The 25,752-nt window shown below is 42.9% G+C and overlaps 1 protein-coding gene across 1 annotated transcript in view; it reads right to left on the bottom strand.

The window, feature by feature from the left end:
* The window catches only part of RUNX1 (RUNX family transcription factor 1), a 330,881-nt gene that overhangs the window by 49,504 nt on the left and 255,625 nt on the right, over positions 1 to 25,752 (bottom strand). The window contains exon 5 of the mRNA XM_042781001.1: positions 5,012 to 5,203. Within this exon, the coding sequence (XP_042636935.1) occupies positions 5,012 to 5,203 (192 nt within the window). The remainder of the gene's footprint in view (positions 1 to 5,011; positions 5,204 to 25,752) is intronic.

Raw genomic sequence — 25,752 nt, 5'->3', positions numbered from 1 at the left:
TCTAAATGGTCCTTGATTAAAGAATGCAAGCTCAGAAGAACCTGCCTCCGCCCCCACCAGCACTTGCTTTGGTGTCAGAAAGGTCTGAGTTCAAGTTCCATCACTTCCTATCTTGGAGATGTGGCACAGTTTCTAACCTCTGAGGTTTCAGTGTCTAAATCTGTAAAGCATACTACAAGATTGTCGTGGGAGCAAAATAATGTCTGCAAAGAATCTGATGCATGTCAAAATATCTGGCCCAATTGACGAGTTAAGCATTATGTCCAGATGTTTTTGGCAAAACACACAAGAACTACAAAGCTGGTTTCTTGAATTATCTGTTTTTGATATTTTTCTATACCAGCAGATATCACTTGGTCACCATCTTCCCAAGAAGGATGACATGACATCCTTTTAAATGTAGTTTATCATTTTTGGTAAATCATGAGTCAAATTCTTAAAATGACTTGCTCTGGATGCCTGAGGCCATCTCAAAGTGGGAGGAGTGACTGAACCGGCATCAGTTCATCAGTATGGCTGCTTCCCCTAGACTCTTCCTGGTCAGATCTTTTAAAAGAACAGACACATGTTTTCCTTCCCATGAATACAATGGAATGATAAAATCTGACTGTAGAAACTTAGCATGACTTGCATAATTGTGTACCTAGGACATAAATGGTTTGCTGTTCAATTTTTAAGACCTGGTAAAATAGGAAACTGAAATTAACCTGAGCTCTTTGATAATTAAACCAACACCCAAACCAAACCCACCACCCCCATGAGTCAATTCTGACACATAATGTCACTAAAGGATAGAGCAGAATTTCTCCAGAGAGTCCCCAAGGCTATAAATCTTTACAAAAGCAGACTGCCACATCTTTCTTCCATGGAGCAGCTGGTGGGTTTGAACCACTGGCCTTTCTGTTAGTAGCTGAGCACTTCAACCACTGCAGCAACAGCGCTTTTTTTTTTTTTTTTAATAGTTAAAACCTCAACAAATAAACAGTGGTTTGGCAGCATGGCACTCTGAACCCCTACATCTGTACCCTGTTTCAGATAACTGGCAATGTCTATTTTGAGTGGTTCTGAAGCACATCAGATTCTAGATAAATAGAGGCGTTATTCTGTATCTGTTATTTCCTATCAACAGAGTTAAGGAGGCAGGGCTAACCCTCCCAGTGAAGAGCTGACACAGCAACATCTCCCAGCCTCCCCAGTTACAGACATTTTGGTAAAACTGAAAACGTTCAAACATCTGCACGGCACTGCTACAGAACTGCTCTGATGACTTTTGGGGTCTTTTTCTTAAAATGACTACTGCCATTTCAAAAAGAACCATAAGCACATGTTGAATTTTTATATTAAGTGTCTTCTTACATATAATATTGAAGCTCTATGGCTAAGCCTGGAAATGAACTATTTTCCTACATGTAAGGAATAAAATGAAGGTTCTGGCTGCAAGAAACTTTAATATTATCCCTGTTAACATTCCAATTTCAGGAAAAACCTCAAGGGTCTACTCAAAGCATGACTAGGGTAAAATAGCATTTTCTTTTAAGGGGGAAGAAAAAGAAAGCAGGGGAAATATGGTTTTACATGAAAATCTCCTGAATACTTACATTTTAAAAGTTGTTCCTAGAACTTTACAAGCGAAGTACTGAATATCAAATTCATATTTTAGAAAAGAAAACACATCACCAATATAGTTAACACATTCTTTAAAGCAGGCCCAAGCCCCTAGGGAACTCTAAAAGCAAGTTATTATTACTTAGATGTTGCAGAAGTAAAGAGTTTTTAAAAGGAACAAGAAAGGAGTGATGGCTCCATGTTAAACCTGATACTCTGTTAAGCATATAGTATTTCCAAAGTAGCTGAAGAATTCACATCCACGGTAATGCCTCCACCCACAAGGCTGCTTACTGCTGAAGATAGAATTCAACAGCCCTCCTCTCCTGTTTTTTTTTTTTTTTTTTTTAATTTCTTTCTTTCTTTTTTGGTTAAGGGAGCACATCTGATGAAGAGGGAAATCGATGCACTCCTCGCCCAAATCGTCTGAAACAAAGCAGACTCGTGCTGACAATTTCAATTTGCCCCCATGTGGTTGAATTTTCCATTGCCATTTAAAAATATTTTGTATGTTTAGCTCCACAATCAGTTGGAAAAAAGTCTCTGGACGGTGCAAATGATTTGCACTTGACTACTAACCTAAAGGCTGATGGTTCGAACTCACTCAGTGGCACTGCGTGGAAGAAAGACCTGGCAGTTTGGTCCCATAAAAATTAAAGCCAAAAAAACCTCATGGAGCAGTTCTACTCTGTAACACATAGGGTTGTCATGACTCAACGGTAACAAGTTTTTTTTTTAGTATAGGAACGGAGTCCATGGGTGGTGCCAACAGTTAATGCACTGGGCCGCTAAGTGAAAGACTAGAGGTTTGCATCTACCCAGAGGCCCCTCAGAAGAAAGGCCTGGTGATCTACTTCTGGCAAACCAGTCACTGAAAACCCTGTGGAGCACAGTTCTCCTCTGACACACATGGGGCCACTGTGAGTCAGAGTCAACTCCATGACAAGTGGGCATCAGGAGGAAAAGGCAAATCCCTTTGTCAACTTGGTATTAGAAATGGTCAGACAATGAGATAATGAGAAAAAAAAAAGTCTTCTTTTGGATGTTACAGATGGAGCCCTGAAGATGACAAAAATGCGTCTATATGACCTTAAACAGAAGATGAAGAAAACCCTGTGAGTGCTTAATTCTCTTTAGAAGAAAAGTATTTTTTCACCCCCAGCCCATCCCTCTCACTTAAAGTGCCATTTAACCTAATATACCACACACGATTGCATTTTGGAATGTCTTTTATAAAATCAATATTCAGTTTTGAATAACTGTCAGTGATTATTAAGCATCAAGAAACCAATGATTTCACGGCACCTCTTCCTAAAGATACCTAAGATGAGAATTTAGATGAAAAGCAGTCCCCAAAACACATAGTTTTGGGTTTTTGTTTGTATAAAAAAGGGCTACTCTACAGATAGGCCATTGAACAGCTGTGTGCGTGGTATTTTATTGGAAGATTTCTTTGGGAACTTTCCACTCCTATAATAGAACCTTTCCAGAAACATGACTGCAGATCCTATTGGCTTAGACCTTCAGGCTTTGGGAAAGAGACAGGTTCCACATGTACTAACCTCCAAAGAGTGCTAAAACATCAAACCCAGCAGCGGATTACCCAGTAAGCACAAGTAAGCCAGTGCTTACCTTGCTTACTGGGTACACTGTCCCTGTCAGGGATTATAAATTTGAAAAGAGGCTTCAATTCTGTAGGAAGGTCCTGTGAGGCTGGGAGAGAGATATACATGCTAGCCATGCCTAGAAACAGAATCTCTGATGTGGTTAAAAAAATGTGAAATTAAGATTAATAAGCAAGCACAAGAAAGCCTGTGCTTACCTTGCGTATTGGGTAATCTGATATTAACCAAACCATTGCTATCAAGTCAGTTCCAACTCTCAGCCCCCCATGTGCTCCATAGGGTTTTCCTGACTGTAATCTTTACAGAAGCTCATTACCAGGTCATTCTCCACAGCGCTGCAGGGTGGGTGTGAACCACCAATTTAGATTAGTAGTCTAGCAGTTGAGTCCAAACCCTTTGCACCATGCAGGATCCACAAAATGCTACTAACCTGGAAACTCTAGAGAACATAGATTGCTTATATATACACAAAACAACTCATATAGAGAAAACACATTACAGGATTGGCATAGGACTGGGGGAGCCAGTCTGTGCCGTTAAAGAGAGATGAGGAGCTACCATGTCCTCGAGACACTAGCACCTTGCTAGCCACCTGCCCTTTCCTGAAGATCTGCTGCTTATCTTTTTCTTTGAGTTTTCCATACCTGTTACTTTGAGAAAGGAATATGACGGTGACCAAATCACACACAACTGTGCCCTGCTCCCATTGCTCAGAGAAAATGCCTGCATTTCACCCATTTTCAATGATATCACAGAGCAAACAATGATTGACGTCAGTGGTTCCTGCAGTGTAAGTGATTTAATTTATGGGGCCTCAGAACTTTGTGTATTATTGAATTTGGCACAGTGAGTTTTATGCAGTTATTATATTTTACAGTGTTTTTCCAATTACCAGCTGGCCCCATGGGGCAGGGTGGGGTTGGGGGGATACCTGCAAATAATACTCCTTATGTGATGGCTTCTATACATTCCTAGTATCTCCTTATTATATTTTTTAATCCTCAAAAAGCATATATGAGGTACAAAAGCTCACAAATAATCTGAAGGCAACAAGAACTTGAAACATCTTGTTCTACCTTCACCTGCCTTGGTGTGTGTGTGCATGTGTGTGTGTGTTCAAACCTAACGGGGAGGTCAGAAAATAACATAGTCAAGGCTAACTTAAAAAATTCAAGGATATAGTACCTAACGCATCTGACTGCTAACCAGAAGGTTGGTGGTTCTAATCTGCCTCTCTGTGGAAGGAAGATGGGACAATCGACTTTTGTAAAGATCTACTGCTTTGGAAACCCAAAGGGTTTGAGTTGCTTTGAGTTGGGATAGACTTGAAGACAGTGGAATTTTTATATATATGTATGTATGTATGTATGTATATATATATATATATATGTATGTATGTATATGTGTATATATATATGTATATGCATATGTGTATATATATGTATATATGTGTGTATATATATGTATATATGTATGTATGTATACACACATACACATACACATATATACATCTATCTCCGTATCTCCTGTGTCTCCTGTAGACTACTGCTTCTCAATCTGGGATCTTGTTACAATGCAGATTCGGATTCAATGGCCTCAGACGGGACCCAACACATAGCATTCCTAACAAGTTACCAGCCTTGGGATGCTGCTGGTCCCAGGAGCACCCTATGAGGATCCAGCAGAAGCCATGCTAGGTGGGATTTGTGTGTGTGTGGCCAGGTCTGTGGTTGGTGACCTAGGAAGGTGAGGTGGGAAGTGGGGTTCTTGCAGGTACTTACCCTGAATCTGACTCTGAGGCTGAGGGTTAAAGGCAGTGGAATGGTTCAAGGAGGCGCGAGGGTTGGGTGTGGGGGCTGGGTGATGCGGGCTGACCCTCATGGCTGTGCGACGCAGCTGCTCCAGTTCACTGAGCCGCTCAGAAAAGGACAAGCTCCCCGGCTTGGTCTGATCATCTAGTTTCTGACGATGTCCTATTGTAGGGAGTGGGGTGGGGAAGGGAGGGAAGGAGGGAAGAGATCAGAAAATGTACTGTGGATTTTCTAAAACTGGAGTTTTCTTATCTTTCCCCTCCCTTTCCCCATCCACAATGTGGATTCACTAGAGATTTGCAAAAGTGGCTTTCTCCCAGTGGGAACTTGGGACTGTGTCCACGACACAGACTGGGCCAGTCTCATCACTCTGGCCACAGGATCCTCCCCAGTCTGGGCCTGGCACCACCACCCCTCTGCTCCCATCTCTACTGGGCAGGAGGCAGAAACAGACAGAGCTTGGTGGTGGTGGTGATGACAGACGGGAAGGGAGGTGCACTGGTTTTTGACAATTGGCTACACACCATGGGTAAGCTGTGGCAGCCAGGAAAGGTGACTTCCCAGTGGCTTACATGCTTGGGAACAACAGCTCCTGACTGCAAACCTAACCACCCAACCACCGGAAGGCTTAAGATGCAGCAAAGTGGGCCCTGGAGTTTAGCGATAGCCTCTTCACAAAGGAAATGAGCCGTGGCTGCGAACCCATAGGCCCTTGGGGAGGCCAGGTTCCTGTGAGATGCAGGGCTCCTCAGTCCCTCAGCCTCTCTCCCTTTCCTCATAAGCTTTTTGGGAGCATTCTTTCTCCTTGGAGGCCAACTTCCCTGGTGCTCCTCATCAGAGAGAGTTGGCAGGAAGTTATAGCTGGGCCTTATCCAATATCCTCAGCAGGCTCAACCTACTGGGACCCTAGGAGATCCACTGGCTGACTTGGTGAGGTTCTCCAGGTGACTCAGAAATCCAAGATGGCCCTTCAGTGTCTGTGGAGACAATAAGTGGCCTCTCCTCACTCCTCATCAAAATCATGATCACCAGGACAGGCAGGAAGGTGGGGCCCGTTTCTTCCCTTAATCTACTGTCAAAATATCTTTGAACTAGAGACTAGCCCTGTCCAGCAACAAGGAGCAAAGAGGATACCCTCCTGCTCCCTCTTCACCCCTGTGGTTTGAATAAAGACTCATTCACCATTACACACACAAAAAAACCTCTGATTGTCAAGTCTTTTCAGAACAAAATGTGGAGAAGCCTGCTTGCTGCCACAGTAAAGTTCTTTTTCACATGCCCTAACTCAATCTTAAATTAGAAAGAGGATCCGTTCATTCCACTCCCAGCTCCAGCCCGGGGTAAGAACGGGGTTGGGGGAGGTATGTTTCAGCCTAGCTCCCAGTCGCTACAATTATAAAATTAAATTTTATAACTTGTATTATGGCTCTGGATCTCCGTGCCTTGCCGTTTCTTCCTGCTGCCAGGCCCTTGGCACAGTTTACATGGTCTCAAATTCCAGACCAGAAGAAGGGCCCACTATATTGCAGTGATTTTTATCATTAACAAGACCTGTTTGGCTCCAAAATGAGGAAAAATACTTAAGCATAATATTTGTATAGTTCAAATGCTGTGCTCTGTCTTTCATTTGTCACCAAGGCAAATCTGGACTCTGATTCAGCGCTCCGGCCCACAACCCCGGACTGGAAGGTAAACGCCCTGAGTCACACAGGCCGGGCACACACGTGAGGCCTCTTATGGGGTGAGTATTTTAAGCACTGGCCTGTGGATGAAGAGCTGTGGAGCCAGGTCCTGGAGGAACCCTATCATCTTTTTCCCTTACAAGTACAACATCTTTTTGTAAAACATTCTATTTCAATCATGGTGGTAATTCATTATCTCCAAGTGAAACTCTCCTCAACTCCTCCCTCCTCTTTGTGGCAGATTCACAGCTTCCTGCTTATCAGACAGGGAAATCTGAAGTTTTCTTCCAGGAAAACAGACAATCTCTGATCAAAAACATACTAATTCAGCCCTTTAAATGTCTGGCACTAGGAGTCAAGGAGAGAAGAAGGCAGGGTTATGTAACTGCTGTCTGCTCTTACTTTAACTGTTGATTTAACATTATCGAAATTACTGTTGTTAGTTGCCATGGAGTTGATCCCAGTTCTTGTTGACCCCATGTGTGTGAATAGAGTTTCACCCCATGTGCTCCATAGAGTTTTCAAGGATGTGACCTTTTGGAAGTAGTTTGCTAGGCCTGTCTTCCAAAGCACCTCTGGGTGGGTTCAAACAGCCAACTTTTTTTTTTTTTTTAATTGTGATTTGGGTCAAAATTTACAGAGCAAATTCACTTTCCATATATCAGTTCACATACACTTTGTCTCATGACATTGACCACAATTTACCATAATGCAACAGCTCCCCTCCCACTTCCTCCTGATAGTTACCTCTTCCCTGTGTCCATCCCTCCATGCACTCCTGCCCCCTGAGCTGTCTCCCTATGCATAAGCAGCCCTTCTTTCTCCCATGATTGTTTTCTCCAAAGAGTGTATCTACCTCAGGTAAATGTCAAACAGCCAACCTTTTGACTAGCAATTGAGCACTTAACCATTTGTGCTACCTATGGACTGAAGGCAGGACAGATGCTTCTGGAAAGTCTACTGCCCCAGTGAAGAAATGGTGCAAAAGCTTCCAACAGGTTCAATTCAAAGCAACTTCACATTCCTTGGGTGCCCAGTAGTGTTTTGAAAGAACACTATGTCAAGGACAATGGGTGACTCGAGGGAATGTTGTGTATGAGATCATTCTGAATACATAGCATTCCACATGGTGATGTCGTCAGCAGACAGCCTCGGAAAAAGGCTATTTAATTGTGCCTGCCTCAGCCACCAATCTTGGGGACTTGTGCCATTGAGAGACCCAGTAGGAGCAAGTCAATTCAGGTGAGCCACTTCTGTGGACAGGTACAATGTGAGATTATCTTTTGATTTGTGCCCTCTTGTTGCTTTAAAGAAAAAAAAAAAAGTTGGAACATATGAGCAATTTCTGTACCAGCTGACACCTGCCAAAATTGTAGTCATTTACAGAGATTAACTGATGACTGTCTGCTTTAGCAGGAATGTGTGGGCATAGCTCTCAGAGAAAACAGTTCTTCACTCTAAGCTGTTTCCTAAGCCCTAAGAGTCTGGGGCCGAGTTTAATGCTGGAGGAGAGGGGAACAGTTCCATACTCCGCCCCAAGTGCAGTCCTGGGAAGGGCAGTAATGTTATTGCTTTTGCAGGAAACTGTGAGCCCCTTACTCCCAACAGTACTAAAGGGTTGTTACACCAAGGCATGGGGGAAATAAAAAAGCATTAGCATATTAAAGGTGTGGTTCAGATGCATTTATAAGCAGGATCAAAAGAATACCTAATTCTTCTTTTCTGAAACCATCTGACTTCATATGCTAAATAGCAATATTCTGCCCGAAATATAGAAGCTTCCGATACAAACTTTCAAGGTGGGGAAAATGAATGTTTTATATCTATAGTTTCCTGTTAGTGTGCAATTAAAATGTCAGTATGCCTCTGGATTTTGAATAAGAGGAGCATGGAAAATGTCCACTATAAAATTCACCCTTCTTCTTTCTTGTTGAGCATAAACAGTCTGTGGGCTTCTTGTTGAGCGTAAACAGTCTGTGGACTTCAGTGGGTCATGGGGGTTCAAATTTGGATCAAACTTTCTGATAAACTATGATGCAACCTTGAACATATTCTTTGAGGCAGCCTTCTTTGGAGCATGTTGGAAGTCAGTTGTCACCAGGTAGATTCTGACTCATGGTGATATCCCATGTGTTAGGTCAGAGTAGAACTGTGCTCTGCAGGGTTTTCAGTGGTTGATTTCTTCAGAAGCAGATCACCAGGCCTTTCTTCCAAGGTGCCCCAGGGTGAACTCAAATCCCCAACCTTTCAGTTAGCAGCTGAGCCCTTAACCATTTGCTCACCCAGGTACTCCAAAGTTTGCATAAGTGCTCAAAATAGTGGCTGTTTTGGGGTTTCATACTGGGACATCTTACTCAATCTTAAGCAGAATTTCTAAGGATCCTACATTGTGTTTCTTTATTACTATATTCACATTTTTAGAAAAAGTACTCTATTGGAATTTTATTATGTATGCATTCATAAAAAAAACAAAAACAAAGCAAAAGAAATGAAAAAATCAGAATAAAATAAATTCCCATCCCCTAAATTTTACTTCTTTATTACAAAGACATACATCCTGTGGGAGCTCTGGTAGCGTAGTGCCTAAGGCACTTTACTGCTAATCAGAAGGCTGGCGGTTCAAACCCACCAGCCACTCCTCGGAAGGAAGGTTGAGCAATCTACTTCCGTAGAGATACTGCCTCGGAAACCCAAGGAGGGGTCGCTATGAGTTGGGTCTGACTCGATGGCACATAACAACAACAACAACAGCATCCTGTACTTCTTTGGGATGGCTGCAAATTAGGGCATCCCTAAGTATTATAAAAGGAGCTCTGGTAGCATAGCAGATAAGGCATTTTCTTGCTAACCAGAAGGTCAACAGTTCAAACTCACCAGAAGGAAGATGGGGCAATCTGCTTCTATAAAGATGTACAGCCTCGGAAACCCACTGAGAGTTGCTATGAGTCAGAATCGACTCCATGGCAGTGACTATGTTTGTTTTTTTTTTTTTTTTAGTTTGAAGTATTATGAAATTTTGTGATGAGACAACTTACAGTTTTATGCTATGAAAACTAGGCTGAGCAAAAATGCATATCTCACAAACAACTGAACTGTCATTGTGAGACACCATGGTGATCTCTGGCTGTAACTGAAATACAGTATAGGATCTTCTGTCAAAGAAAACAGATAAGGATAAATTGCCCTCTCCTGTTGGAAAATTTTTGGTGGAGAGAATCAGCAATTTTCTGGCAGTCAGCAACATGTTAGTCTATGTTTCTGAGATAGGTTTACTAGTTTTCTTAACAGATTCTCAGAAGAAAAATAAATTAGGAAGGTATATACTAAAGCAATGCCATGATAAGCAGTTGAGAAAAATCTATGCAAAATGATAACAAAAAATATACATGTGTATACACACACACACACACACACACACACATACACATTTCTGTATATAAAAAGAAAGCCAAACCAGTTGCTGTGGAGTCCATTTGACTCATGGCGACCCCATGTGTGACAGACTAAAACTACTCCATAGGGTTTTCTTGGCTGTAATCTTTATAGGAGCAGAGCACCAAGTCATTCTTCCATGAAGCTGCTGGGTGAGTTCAAACTGCCAGTCTTTTGGTTAGTAGCCAAGAGTATACTGTTTCTACCACCCAGGGACCTTTCATACGTAAAACCTGTGAAAGCTAGAATCTATGTAAGGCTGAAACTTGTCAGAGAAGGAAAACTCAAATAGTTTCCATTAAAACAAGTAATTGAAAAGCAGTTAATATTGCACCCTATCGAAGGCAGAAAATATGTGAGACTCAGAAAAATAACGCAGGGCTATCAAGTTCCTCTTCTCACAAGTTGTGCATGCGTATACATACACACAAACACAAAAAACACACACACGTATATGTCTATAGGTATATATATACATAAACCAAAACTCACTGCCATCAAGTTGATTCTGACTTATAGTGACCCCACTGGGTTTCCAGGGCTGTATATCTTTACAGAAGGAGCTCTGGTAGCACAGTGCCTAAGGCATCTGACTGCTAACCAGAAGGTTGGTGGTTCAAACACACAAGCCACTCTGTGGGAGCAAGACTGGGCAATCTACTTCTGTAAAGATTTACCACCTTGGAAACCCAATGGGAGTCACTATGACTTGGAATTGACTTGATGGCAGGGTCTGGATTTTTTTTTCTTTTTTAATATTTTTACAGAAGCAGACTGCCTCATCTTTCTTCCATGGAGCAGCTGGTGGGTTCAAACCACTGACCTTTTGGTTAGCAGCCAAATGCCTTAACCACTACACCACCAGAGGTCCTTATATATACATACACATAGATGCATATACATGTACACAAACATATATGTGTGTGTGTGTGTGCGTGTGCGTGTGCAGTACAGTGGTTAAGTGATCAGCTGCTAACCAAAAGGTCAGCGGTTCCAACCCACCAATCACTCCATAGGAGAAAGATGTGCCAGTCTGCTTCTGTAAAGATTTACAACCTTGGATACCCTATGGAGCAGTTTTTCTCTATCCTTTAGGGTTGCTAGGAGTCAGAATAGACTCAGTGGCAACACGTACATATAAAACTGTAAGTTTTCTAACTGTAACCTCTTCCTGTGGAAGATGAATTTATCGTCTCCTACAGACACTTTTTTCTGTGTGTACATTCCTATTCAAGATGGAGGAAGAGACTTTATTTCTAAAAGGATACATATTTTAAAAATATGTGCAGATTAACCTGATACTAAATATATGGATCTGGGTATAAAAACATGGAGTTATCTTTGTTTGACTTGCTACTGTTTTATGACTATCGAAAAGGAATCTATGTGTGTAGAGAACAGTTGGTTTTTCCTGGTTTAAAAGTTTAACTGTCAGGCTCTAAGGTTATTAAGAGTTTAGAGCAACAGGACAGACTGTAAGTATGATCTTTCTGTAAAGCAGTTTTGCAGGTGTTGAAATAAACCTCCCTAAATGTGAACCTACCCATCTGCTGGCTAATTTAATATTGGGCTCTCTGAGCTTCATGCCTTAATAATGCTGCCCAATAGTATATATTGTTTAAATATTATTAAATATTAATTAAATGTATAAATCCAACATTGCATATTTAAAATATTATATATTCAATATATTATACAAGGTAGTAAATATGTGCCTATGCAATGTGTATGTAGTAAAATGTATAATGTGGTATAATTATATAATGATATACAATATTTGTTAATATACTATAGATATTATAATACATATTACAAATATATGTTTATATGTTATAAAACGTGGGTAGCCTAACTTTCCCCAAAAATTTCTTCCCATATCATTAAGGTAAAAGAATAGCAAGAGGTCAGAGTACTTCAGAGCTAGAGAAAGACCAGCAAAATTAGACTTGTCTTTGAATTCATGTCTGAGCTGTGAGGATTGCCTGATGGTGCAACTAACTAAATGCTTGGATGCTGACTGAAAGGTTGGAGGTTCGTGTCCACTGAGGTGCCTTGGAAGAAAGGCCTAGAAATCTACTTCTTAAAGATAGTAGCACCAGCTGCTCCACAGAAGAAAGATGAGAAGGTACATAAACCTGTAGCTCTGTGGAGCACAGTTCTCTTTTGATGTATATGGGGCCACTATGAATCAGAATTGACTTGTCAGCAACAGTTTTGCTGGTTTTTTTTTTTTTTTTTTTTCAGGCTGGGACAAGAAGCTATCATTTACTCATTCTCACACAGTTAGAGGAAGAGAGTAGGTCTGAAAACACATCCATACAATGTTACAAACGTGTATAGAACAAACATGTAACTAGTTATTCACCATAATTGGCCAATACTGAAATACTGAGCAGGTCTTGTTGGACCTCAGCTGGAAAAGTTCCCAAAGGGTGGCTCGTGTGCAAACTGCACGCAAATGCCTGCAAAAGCGTTTTGCGTATCAATTTGGGATTACAATTAAACTTTAGGAAGGAGGAAAATTTGCAAATACAGAATCCACAAAAAATGACAATTTACTTTGCCAGGCCTTTCTTCCTAGTTGTCTTAGACTGGAAGTTCCACTGAAATCTGCCCACCATGGGTGACTCCCCTGGTATTTGAAATACCAGTGGCATTGCTTCCAGCATCATAGCAGCACTCAAGCCACCACAGTATGTACAACAAACTGACAGATGGGTGGTGGAAAGACCAGGTACCTGCTTGAAAAAGACAGGAGGAAAACTTTAAAAGTCCTCATGACATCTGAAGTTTTTCAAGAAAGTCCATGCTTAGAGTCATCCAACTCAAACCAGTTTAGTAGGTAATTGCTGCCGATGTAATTGCTTTGAATGCTTTTAGAGTCCCACGGAATAATCTGTCTTAGTACTTTAATTCCAGCCTTCCAGATAAGGAGGCTGAGCAATGAAGAGACTTGCTCTTGTCCACAGGAAAGTTTGGTGGAAAAGCAGATTTAGAATTGAGAGTTCTTACATTCAGACAGGCAGTCATGTTTCCTTGGTGCCATGTTGTTTCTCTAGGGGAAGAAGGATTACAGCATCAGCTTTAACCCTGATTCTTGCAGGGCTCCTGGGTCTTAACTGCTACATTTCTGGAACGGAATAATAGGTTCCATGTAACCCTTTCTGGCTCTTCCTCAAAGCCCAACCTGAGATGGCCATGCAGAGGGTACATCCTAGTTGCGAATTCTAGGTTTTACGTACCGAGCAGCCTGATGACTGAGACAGTAACTCTAATAGAATCTGCCCAGTGGGAGAGAGAAGACAGTCATACACCCACCTCTCTGCAGGGCAGAGTTTTGCCATTTTAACCTGATCTGTGTACACCCAATAATTAAAAAAAGAAGAAGAAAAAATGACCAGACAGTTAATAACAAAATCAAGCCCACAGACACTTAGTCTGAACACAGTTCTGCTGTATCTGGTGCTTCATTTCTGAGCCCACAGTCAATTATGAACACACAGGAGAAGAGAGGGTGTCCCTGAGTGGTCCAAATGGTTAATGCTCAGTTGCTGACTGAAAGATTAGCAGAGACACCTCAGGAGAAAGAGCTGGCAATCTACTTCTAAAAAATCCGTCACTAGAAACTCTACAGAGCACAGTTCTACTCTAACACACATGAGCTTGTCATGAATTGGAACTGACTCAACTGTAAATGGTTTAGGAGAAGGGAAGTCATGTTGCACATTGTAGGCACAGGTACTGTGAGGAGGAGTCTCTCCTTCTCACACTCCATCTTGGTGGTTCTCAGGGTGTGCTTCCTGGACAAGAACATCAGCATCACCTGGGCCTTAGAAATTCAAATTAGCGGGCTCATCACAGTTACCATGTCAGAACGTCCAAGTAATTCCAATATCTGTTCAAGTATGTGAGACTCAGCAGATTAGAGGATGGCTCTAGGTGTCTTCTAGGTGTAAAACCCAGGAACAGAAGTGGGACAATGTTCTGTTGTGATCTATGAGGTTTTCATGACCATAGGAGCTTTGGTAGCATAGTGTCTAAGGCACTTGACTGCTAACCAGAAGGCTGGCAGTTCAAATCCACCAACCACTTCTTGGAAGGAAGGTTGGGCAATCTACTTCCATAGTGATACTACCTTAGCAACCCAAGGAGGGGTCGCTATGAGTTGAGTCCGACTCGACGGCACATAACAACAACATATAAATTTTTATTGTGATTTGGGTGAAAGTTTACAGAGCAAATTCATTTTCCATACAACAGTTCATACACATTTTATTTCATGACATTAACTGCAATTGCCCATAATGTAACTGCTCTCTTCCCACTTCTTCTCTGTAGTTACCTCTTCCCTGTGTCCTTCTTTCCTATGCATTCCTGCCCCTAAGCTGTCTCCCTGTGCAAACACTGCCCTTCTGTTCTCCCATGATTGATCACTCTAAGCACTGTATCTACCTGATGTAAATGTTCACCTTATATGCCTGTCTATTGTTTGGCTGGAAGTCATGGTTAATTTTTGGAAGATCACCAGCCCTTTCTTTGTAGTCTGTCTTAGTTGGAAAGCTCCACTGTAACCTATCCACCATGGGTGGCCTTGCTGGTATTTGAAATACTAGTGGCATACATAGCTTCTAGCATCATAGCAACATCCAAGCCACCACAGTATGACAAACCGACAGACAGGTGGTGGTTCTTGTCTCCTACAGTGGGATAAATCACACCAAGCCAGTGGAAAGTCAGATAGAATGCTGCCTCTTCTTAGGTAACATATCTCTATTTGCCCAGGAATTCCTTGAGACATGATGCTTTACTCCAAGGAGAATCACCAACAGCATCAGCAGTGCCTTTCATTAGAAAAAGCTTTTGTCCTCTGGTACTGGCATAAGGTAAGTAAGCAAATACCAAGTTCATTTGTGTACAGGGCTTCCCTGTACTGGGTCTTTACCCAAACCATGGTCCTGCAGTGGCCTCTCCTGTGGCATAAAGTGCATGTCTGGAGGTCAACCTACCATTTTACTAAGACTACTTTCTAAGTTGAATACTCCCTACTGGAAATGAGAAGGCAGGCAGTTTGAACTCCCCATTGCTCCAGCTGCTCTGACCACCCTGCTATTCTTCCCATATGCCAGCCCCAGGGCCTTTGCACTTGGCGTTTCCTCTGCCTGGCACATTCTTCCCCTAGATACCCGAGGACCCGATCTCTCCTATGCATCAAGTCTTTGCTCAAATGTCATCTTCTTTCTGAAGAATTCCTGAACACCTTATTTTAAATTACAAACTCTGCCCCCATTCCTCCCAAACCCTGATCACTCGCTAGCCTTTTGACTGTGATTTTCTTCATAGCACTAAATAGTGTTATTGAGCAAATGCAGGATGTGGCAATTCTGCTCTGTCCTATAGAGTCGCTATGAGTTAGAATCGACTCCATGGCAGTGGGTTTGGTTTTGGTTGATTGGGCAAATCTGCTGCAAAAGACCTCCTTCAAGTTTACAAAGCAAAGATGTCACTTTGATGACTAAGGTGCACCTGATCCAAGCCATGGTCTTTTCAATTGCCTCATATGCATGTGAAAGCTGGGCAATGAAAAAAGAAGACAGAAGAGGAATTGATGCAGTTGAACTGTGGAGTTGGCAAAGAATATTGAATATACTGTAGACTGCCAGAAAGTATGGATGAATCAGTCTTAGAAGAAATACAATCAGAATGCTCCTGAGAAGCAAGGACAGCAAGACTTCAGCTTGCTTCTTTTGTATGTGTCATTGGGAAAGGCCAATTGCCAGAGAAGGGTAAAGCAGAGGGTCAGGAAAAATGACACAGACCCCCAATGAGATAGGCTGACACAGCAGCCACAACTGTAGACTCAAAGCTCAAAGGTACCAATGATCATGAAGATTGGCTCAGGGCTGGGCAACTTGTTTTGTTTTTTTAAGGCCTCATAAGGTTGCCATGAGTTGGAGCCAACTTGATGGCAACTAAGAAAAACAACCTTGACTGTCTCGGCTCATCAGACTATACCGAAAAAAAAAAAAAACACATTGCCATCGAGTTGATTCCAACTCTTAGTGACCCCCTTTGAGTTTCCCAGGTGGTAAATCTTTACTGAAGTAGATTATACAGTCTTCCTTTTGTGGAGTAGCTGGTGGGTTTGAACCGCCAATCTTCTGGTTAGCAGTCAAATGATTTAGGCACTAAGGAACTATCAGAGCTCTTCATCAGACTATAAAAGCAGGGATTTTGTGTCTTTTGCTTATGGTTATAGCCCTATTTCAAACCCACAGCTACTCCGTGGAAGGAAGACTGGGCAATCTACTTCATAAAGATTTACTGCCTTGGAAACCCAATGGGGGTTGCTATCAGTTGGAATCAACTCTATGGCAGCGAGTTTGGTTTATATCCCCATTGCCAACTACAGCACTTGGCACATAGTAGGCTCTTACTAAATGCTGAGTGAATGACCGAGGGACTGAATGAATGAGTGCTCATATTCTTCTTGAAATAGTGCCACCCAATTGACTTCCATTTGTCTGTAGGAAAAGCAGACTTCATTTGAGGCAAAGGAAGTTTGAACTCAAGTTTTCAGCTGTAGACAATCATGGTCGAAGAAACTACTTGTTGAAGAGATGTATCATAACTGAGCACATGGGGTTTCATGGAGAATTGTCTCACTATAAGTTAAATTACTCTGCAAAACACATCTCTATTTTTTGTTCTTTCAACATAACCGAAAAAGAAAAGGATAGATAAAAGGCTATTTTGCAAAGTTGAAAGTGCTACTGCCACATAAACACTGAGGCAAGCTGCTGTAGCCTTCTTGTTGCTTTGCAGTGAGTGTCCTCACACACACAGCCAGCCTCACAATTTCCCTGGAGACACTGAGTAACATATAATGGCTAGAGACAAGCTTAAAAGGCAAAAGCAAGAAAGTGGAGAGACAAAACTAACCTATTGTCATTGAGTTGATTCCAACTCATAGCAGCCCTGTAAGTCAGAGTAGAACTGCCCCATAAGGTTTTCAAAACAGCAATCTTTATGGAACTAGACTGCCACATCTTTCTCCCCTGAACCGCAGACCTTTCAGTTAGCAGCAAAAAGCTTTAACCACTGCATTACTAGGGTTCCTCAATGCAAAACCAGCTGGGACCAAAGCAAGATCAATAAGAAGTCCAACATTCAAGCCACAGGCCAGCCCAGGGTCTGCCCTTTCCCTCTCATCCAGCACCATGCCCCTAAGCCTCTCCAGCCAAGAACCAAAATAAAAAATGTATTCTCTGCAGTTCAAGGCTATTAGCCCCCAGCAGTGGACTTTTTAACTCACATGTGAGCTCTTTGAGACCTGGGCCTCCCTCAAAGCAGACTAGTCGAAATCTGTAGTCATCAGTTGCTGTTGGTTACCTCATGTTTCTGTCTGGTGACTAAGGAGATAATTGTAGCTTAGCTCAGAGACATGGAGACATCCGCCCCGTCTTTTGCTCTTGACCAGAGGTAGCCCTCTGTGGGGGTAGCATAAGCAACCTCCTGGGATGGGTGCAAAAAGCTCACTAATTCAAAATTCTCTCTCCTCCATCAGCCTATAAGTACAACCATTACCAACCATCCCTTGGTTAAGGTATTGTCTCAAGAAAACTCAATAGAGTGTAATTAACGAGAAACCTGTAAAATGAAATCCTGATACATGTTATGACATGGATGAACACTGAAAACATTATGCTGTGTGAAATAAGTCAGACACAAAACGACATATATTGTATGAGCTCAGTTATATGAAATAATTAAAAAAAAAACTCTGCTGCCATCGAGTTGATTCTGACTCACAGTGACCCTATAGGACAGAGTAGAACTGCCCCCATAGGGTTTCCAAGGCTGTACATCTTTATGGAAGCAGACTGCTTCATCTTTCTCCCATGGAACAGCTGGTGGCTTGAACCTCTGACATTGTGGTTAGCAGTTGAATGCCTTAACCACTGTGTCACCAGGGCTCCTTATGAAATATCTGTTGTTGTTGTTGTTGTTGTTATGTGCCGTCGAGTCAGACCTGACTCATAGAGACCCCTCCTTGGGTTTCTGAGGCAGTATCACTACGGAAGTAGATTGCCCCATCTTCCTTTTGAGGAGTGGCTGGTGGGTTTGAACCATCAGCCTTCTGGTTAGCAGTCAAGTGCCTTAGCTACTACGCTACCAGAGCTCCCAATAATGTACATAAATATCTAGACCAGGGAAATGCGTGTTGTGTTGTTATTGTTGTTATGTGCCGTCAAGTCAGACCTGACACATAGCAACCCCTCCGTGGGTGTCCGGGGCAGTATCACTACGGAAGTAGATTGCCCAACCTTCCTTCTGAGGTTGGGTAATACTCCAATAAATGATGGGTGGATGGAATGAACGAACAAATGAATTTTAAAACTCCCCTTTCCTTGGCTAGGTTTTTGCTGGGATGTTCATTCAGCAGCCTGTTGGGTGGTCTCTACTCCTCTGTACTTCTATAAAGTGGGTAAGGAAATCCCCTTCCATTTCTAAAAGCTGGGCAGTGAGGCCTCAGGGGGCTTTCTCAACAGCAGGGGGAGCAATGTGATTCTGATGCCAACAGGAAACTGAAGGCAGATCAAAGTCCTTTGATCAATGGCTGAGCAGGCCCTGGACAGTACTGAGCCACCCTGGACACTCACAGCGTCAGAGAATTCACTAGTAAGAAGGTTAATGACAAAGAAAACCAGCTGCCGTTGAGTCAATTCTGACTCATGATGAGCAGAACTGTGTCAGAGTAGAACTGTGCTCCATAGGGTTTTCAATAGCTGAATTTTTGGAAGTAAATCACCAAGCCTTTCTTCTGAGGTGTCTCTGGGTAGACTTGAACCTCCAACTTTTCAGCTAGCAGCCAAGCGCATTAATCGTTTGTACTACCCAGGGTCTCCCAACAGTAAGTAGTGGTTTTATAGCAAGTCATCACCCCCACCTCACCCCAGCCAGAGAAAATGCCTTTCAGGTTGTTTTTGGGGTGGGTGACATTACTCAGGCAGGCGTCAGGCTAACTTTTATCCAGTGTTGTCAACATGAGTTTGGAATAGCCACCAGCTGTGAAGAGGTGTTTGCCAGGGAGTCCTCCTCTGCCAGTTACCTGAATGGGCAAGTGGCTATTTGGCCTGGAACTCCCAAAGAGCTACAGCATGGTAATAAGAACATTGGTCATGACTGGCCTGTGCCAGGTGACACTTGGAGGGAGAGTTCTGTTTATTCCAAGACACAAGTGGCCCCTGTTCACCCTGGTGACCACATCTGAGTCAGTTGCAGAATGAAGGAAGAGAGATGACTGTCCCGGGCCTCAATAATTCCCCCAGCAAGTCCCGGCCACATTCTCCAGTTCAAATCTGCGATTTGAACATCATAGATCCTTCCCCCTCCCCTGGCTTTACCTTGAAACTCTGCCTAAGGAAGGCTGGTTTGGTGGGACCAGCTTCTGCCCTCTGTTCTGTTATGAATGCAAAAAGGAGAACTGCCTTTTCAGTGACTGTTTTGAACTTTTCTCTCCTTTTAACTCTGCAAACAGTCCCTCTTCTGTATGAATACTGTGGTGTGCAGAAGCAAATTCTCAGCTCAGCAAGCAAGACCTCATAAATTGTTGCTGATTATGCTGAGTCTTTTCCCAGCCTGAGGGGTGCCCCACGCTACCCCCTTCCCCATCTCTTCCCTACCCCCAATTTTTTTTTTTTTTAACCACTTCTGCTTCCTTCATTTTCTTTGCAGCTGCAGCAGTGAGATATAGTAAAGCTACTGTATAGTCTTTTGAAAGCAGGGCCTCCGAGAGCTTTCCAAACTCCATACAAGCCAGTTATTCTCTGGCTTGTTTTCTTTGGCTCCAGGTTAGTAACACAGAATGAGTCAAACAGTATTAACTTTCAATAGGGAAGTGGTGTGGTCAACCAAAGCTGTTTGCGGCTAGATTGTGAAGATAGGTAGGGCAGGTAATGAAGAACAGCCATAATACTGCGAGGAGGCAAAGGAGGGAGGCAGCCTCTCTCAGAAACACTCCAACACTTAAGTCAACAGGACTCACAGCGCCTTTTGTAGTTGGCCGAGTATTATGGGTTGAATTGTGTGCCCCCCAAATATGTGTTGTGCATGTATGTGTCAGTTAACCTGCACTTGGGGCAATATCTGACTGCATATATATCCATGGGCCAGGGCACCCAGATGTCTGAGTGCCAGGATGCCAGACCTTTGTCTTGAGGTTGGAACCCTACTTCTGTCTGGCTACTGCCCGTGGCCCAAAAGCCATTTAGTCTGCAGCGATGGAGACCCAGGCCCAAACTCCTAACCCTGGATCCCTCAGCTCCCACAACTCCACGGGCTTAGTCTCTGCATTTTGCCCAGTGTGGTCCAATAGGGCACCAATGAAAGGTATGCACCCCAGGAGTCCTAGCCCTGGCTTTGGTGCCCTTGGTTCCCTTGGTCTGTATCATCCCCTCCCTGGGCAGGTTCTCATGGGGTGAGCTGGCCTTCCCTGCAACTGGCTTAGCAGGGAAGGCTGCAACAGCTTGGCAGGAACTGGCTGAGCACTCACGTAAGGTGTCCCCAACAGGAGCTGCCAGAGATGTGCACCATACAGCAAGCAGCCCTTGTCCCACTGCACCTGAGAGCCCTGTCCTCTGTGGACACAGGTGTTCTCACAACATCCAAATCACACAGTGTCTTATTTCACAGAACATATGGTGGATGCATACCTGTAATCCCATTTGGAAACGAGTTCTCTTTGTTATGCTAATAAGACAGAATTAGTGTAGGGTCTGTTTTGAGTCTATTTCTAAAGAGATATAAAAGTAATTAAAGCAAGCAAGTAATAAAAGTAGAGATGGGGTAAGATATACACCAAGATACATGGAGATCTCCAAGGAACCAGGAAGCAGAAGCTCAGAAGAGACAGGGACCTTCCTACAGAGCAGACAGAGAGAGTAAGCTTTTCCCTAGAGCCTGTACTCTCTGGTGGTGTAGTGCCTAAGGAACTTGACTGCTAACCAGAAGGCTGGTGGTCCAAACCCACCAGCCAGTTCTCGGAAGGAAGACTGGGCAATCTACTTCTGTAGTGATACTGCCTTGGAAACCCAAGGAGGGGTGCTATGAGTTGAACTGACTTGATGGCAGTGAGTTGGTCAGTCCGTGGTTGGTAGCCTCCCAAACTGTGTGAAAATAAATTTCTGTTTGTTAAAGCCCTCCGCTTGTGGTATTTCTGTTATCACAGCATTAGATAACCAAGACACTGAGGAATTAACACCAAGGACTCTGATGGCCAGTTTCGGGAAGTTGGCCACCTCGGTACACTGTGGCTTGGATAATCGAACACTTCGTGGGTTTGAAGGATATCTTTCTTTCTTCCATTATTATTATTATTATTTTTAAATGTTGCCAAATGGGAAGTCTAGTTAGTATGATTCGCCCTACAACAGTATGTCACTCTAGAGGGCACCTTTATCCATTTCTCCCCCAGTGGAGTGAATGGAGCCCCAGGTGGTGCAAATGGCTGGCAGTTCTAGTCCACCCAGAGCTGCCATGGAAGAAAGGCCTGGATATCTACTTAAGAAAAGACAACCATAAAAATCCTGTGGAATACAGCTCAATCTGACACACATGGAGTCTCCATGAATTGGAACTGATTCGACAGCAACTGTAACTGGGGTGTGAGGAGATCTAGTCTCCCATCATCCCCACCTCCCCTTTCTGGTCCCCTTGTCCTGAACTTTGTCTCCTGAATTCAGACACTGGTGTCCCCACATCGCCAGGCTGACCAGAGTGAGTGCCCCATGGTCTCCTACTGGACTGTATAAGGTTATGCTTTAAAAGCACAATGGCTTCTACAGATTTTATCATATATTTAGGCTCTGATAAAGACTTTAAAGCCAAAAAACCAAACCCATTGCTGCTGAGTCGATTCCAACTCACGGTGACCTCGCGCATTTCAGAGCATAACTGCTACACAGGGTTTCAACGACTGTGATCGTAAGGAAGTAGTTCTTCAGGTCTTTCTTTTGTGGTACTTTCTTCTGTAGATGAATTTGAACTGCCAACCTTCCAGTTAGTAGCGAAGTACAAATTGTATGTACTACCCAGAGATAATGACTTTAAGGATCATTAAATCTCTCTCTCTCTTGTTCTGTAGATGAGGAAACTGAGGTCCCAAGAGGGGATGCAAGCTGCCAAGCCTCCCAGAGTGAGCCAGGGCCAGAACCTTCCACTATCGGCCAGCAGTCTTCCCACTAGGACTGCCACTCCCTGGCCCAGGGCTCAAGACTCCTTTTAGAGTTCAACAGAGCAGCTCCCAGAGAACAGCCCAGCCCTCGAGACTCAAATTTCAGTGGTTTCCATTTCTTTCTCCCTGCACTCAGTTGGCTACCTATTTATTTTGAGGCTCTGGCTGAATCACCCAAGGAATAGAGCGGGTTTCTCCGAACCTGCTCCCGGCAGTGTGTCAGCAAATGAACAGGACAGCGGTCTGGCCTCTGGAACTTTGAAAGGTTACCACTTGAAGCAGCTGCAGCTTTTGACTCCTGGGAAACTGGCTCTAAGGCTAAAGGGTGTAACATTTCGCCTCCCTGAAATCTAATCCAGAAATCTCAGGCTAGTAACATATATAAAAAGCCATGGGGTGGGGGTGGGGTGGGGTGAGAAATAAAGAGTCAGCAAGTTGCACTTGTGGTCTTACATGTTCCACAATGCTTCCAAAGCCGCCTGCTTATATGAATGTTTTGTTGGAAGAAAATGGAATAGCAGAATTTGGTGGAGGAAAAAAAAATTGTATTTGGTTTTGGAAAAAGAAAGTAAAACTCAGCTCTCTTAACTGCTGGTCAAGGCCTCTTCTCTTGTTTCCAACAATTTTAAAGATTATAAAGTACTAGCAGTTCCTGAGTGGCACAAACAGTTAAGCACTCAGCTGCTAACTGAAAGGCTGGAGGTTCCAGTCCACTAGAGCTGCCTCAGAAGAAAGGGCTGGTAATCTATTTCTGAAAGATCACAGCCATTGAAAACCCTACGGAGCACGGTCCTACCCTGTTCTATATGGAATCAACTTGACAGCAAATGGTTTGGTTTTATATAGTACTAGGCAAAGAAAATAATAACATACTGTGATGGCGAGGTTTTCCTGCCAAGATATTCTGGCAAAAGAGGTTTTTCAAGCTATCTGCCAAGATATTCTAAGGGCAAGAGAGTTTTTCAAAATGAAAAATGGAAAGTGGCTAGTGTCTGATGGCAAAGTGGTGAAATTTCTAAAAGTATGGATCCATAGCAGGGGCTGATTTAAATGTGCCAGATTTTCCTAGCAGTTTTCTTCCCACCAATCCTAACAGACATGATGAACTGAAATCTATCTTCAAGAAAACAATCATTATTATAATTAAGATTCCCTAGGAGTTCTGGTAGCATAGTGCCTCAGGCATTGGACAGCTAACCAGAAGGCTGGCGGTTCAAACCCACCAGCCACTCCTCAAAAGGAAGATGGGACAATCTACTTCCGTAGTGATACTGCCTCGGAAACGCAAGGAGGGGTTGCTATGAGTCGGGTCCGACTTGATGGCACACAACAACAGCAAGAGTTTTAGATAATAATGTACATTTGTTGTTGTTGTTGTTATGTGCCATCGAGTCAGACCTGACTCATAGCAACCCCTCCTTGTGTTTCCGAGGCAGTATCACTACGGAAGTAGATTGCCCCATCTTCCTTTTGAGGAGTGGCTGGTGGGTTTGAACCATCAGCCTTCTGGTTAGCAGTCAAGTACCTTAGCCACTACGCTACCAGAGCTCCCAATAATGTACATAAAACAATAATAATGTAATTGAGCCGATAATTACTATTAAGAAATAATCAGTACCAATCTTTTAATAGACTGTTTTAAAAGCACTTTCCTATGTATGCTCTCAATCCAAAACAATTCTGTGCAGTAGACAAAGCTTTTATTATTATAATATATGACCTGATGGAGGTTTCTAGAAGGTAAGAGCCTTCTAGAAGGTCACATAAGTTCAGCTGGGAAACAGAACCATGTTTTTGATCAAACCTTTAATTGTTTGGAACAAGATCACGTCTCCCCAAGGAAGCAGGGCGATATTGTTAACAGGCCTGTGCTTCCGCGAGGGATAAATTCATTGAAGCTGTTTCAGAGTCTCAGTATTTGGAGTTAATACTAGGTAGGGTGGAAGGAAAAAAAAAAAAACCCTTGTTGTACTGTATCCTGAGGGCCCAATCTGCCAGGATTTTTTTTTTTTTTTTTTTAATAACTTGACAATAGCAAATATTTGGCCCCCATTTGGGCAGGATTCCAGTTGTTTTCCCTGGTAGAGCTCTGTGATGGGGGAAAGGGACCTACCTGTGGTTCAGGCAGGCGCTTTAATAATAACAGTTATTTTAAAGAGCACTTCAGTGCTAAGTCCTTGCATGAATTACTTTATTCAACCTACATAAGAATCCCCTCAGTTAGGATATCATCTTCCTGGTTTTACACCTGAGGATGCTGAGCTCAGAGTAGTTAATTTGATCGGAAGGTACAGGAGAGACTGAATCCAGGCAGCCAGCTCTCCACCCTGTGCTGCCTGCCCCTCAGCCCATCTCACATAATCCTCCCATTCTCCATACAGTAGGCATCACAAAGCCTATTCCACAGTAGGGGAATAGGAGAAGTGGTGTGGTTCATCGATGCAGGAGATCTGGGTTTGATTCCCAGCCAATGCACTTCATGTGAAACCACTACCCTTCTGTCACTGGAAGCTTGTGTGTTACTAGGACCCTGAATAGGTTTCAATGGAGCTTCTAGACTAAGACAGATAGACTAGGAAGAAAGGCGTGGCCATCTACTTCCAAAAATCAGCCAATGAAAATCCACCGGATCACAGTGGTGTAATCTGCATCTATCACGGGGATGGTGCAGGGGATCACCAGGACCTGCCATGAATCGGGGGCCAACTGGATGGCAGTTAACAACAACTGATGGGAAACTGTGACATGCAGGTTGGTCTCCCTCCAAACTCCTCTCTCACTACCTCAGCTTTGGAACACTCACTTCACTATGTGTCCTGTGAGTGAGGCCAGAGACTTAAAAAATGACACAATCATAAATATTTCTCCTTAATTCTTTCAAATGAGTGAATTAGAATATAAAAACCACGTCAAAGGTAAATAAAAGCAAAGTCTTGTAAGGAAGAAATCCCAAGAGGACCATAGTTTCATATATTATCTTATGAACTTACTTATTTCAAATGTTCACTTTTTATTGCACTTGACCAGAAGATTAACCAGAAGCCACAGTGAGCAAAAACAAAACCAAAACTGAATTAACAAACAAAATCTCTAATGTTCTGCATTTCACTGTATGGAAGTACACTGAAAGATCTGGATAACATTCTGGGTTTTAGTCAGTATTTTTTTAATGGTACTTGAGTATATGTAAATCATGGAAGCATCAACTAATGTCTTGCCATTAACTTACTTTATAGGGGTCGAAGGAGTTAGCCGATTAATATGATTGTGTTATTTTTAATAAAAGGCAAAAAGAAAAGAACTTTGCTTTCAGTACCTAAAGTATATTTTTGTTTGTTTGTTTTTTTATTTTGGGCTTTTCACCT

The sequence above is a fragment of the Orycteropus afer genome, unplaced genomic scaffold, assembly GCF_000298275.1.
Source record: "Orycteropus afer afer isolate SDZICR_OR568_19922 unplaced genomic scaffold, OryAfe1.0 scaffold00078, whole genome shotgun sequence".
NCBI classification, from domain to species: domain Eukaryota; kingdom Metazoa; phylum Chordata; class Mammalia; order Tubulidentata; family Orycteropodidae; genus Orycteropus; species Orycteropus afer.
The sequence above is the reverse complement of the archived record's forward strand: the minus strand, read 5'-3'. Positions and strand labels throughout refer to the sequence as shown.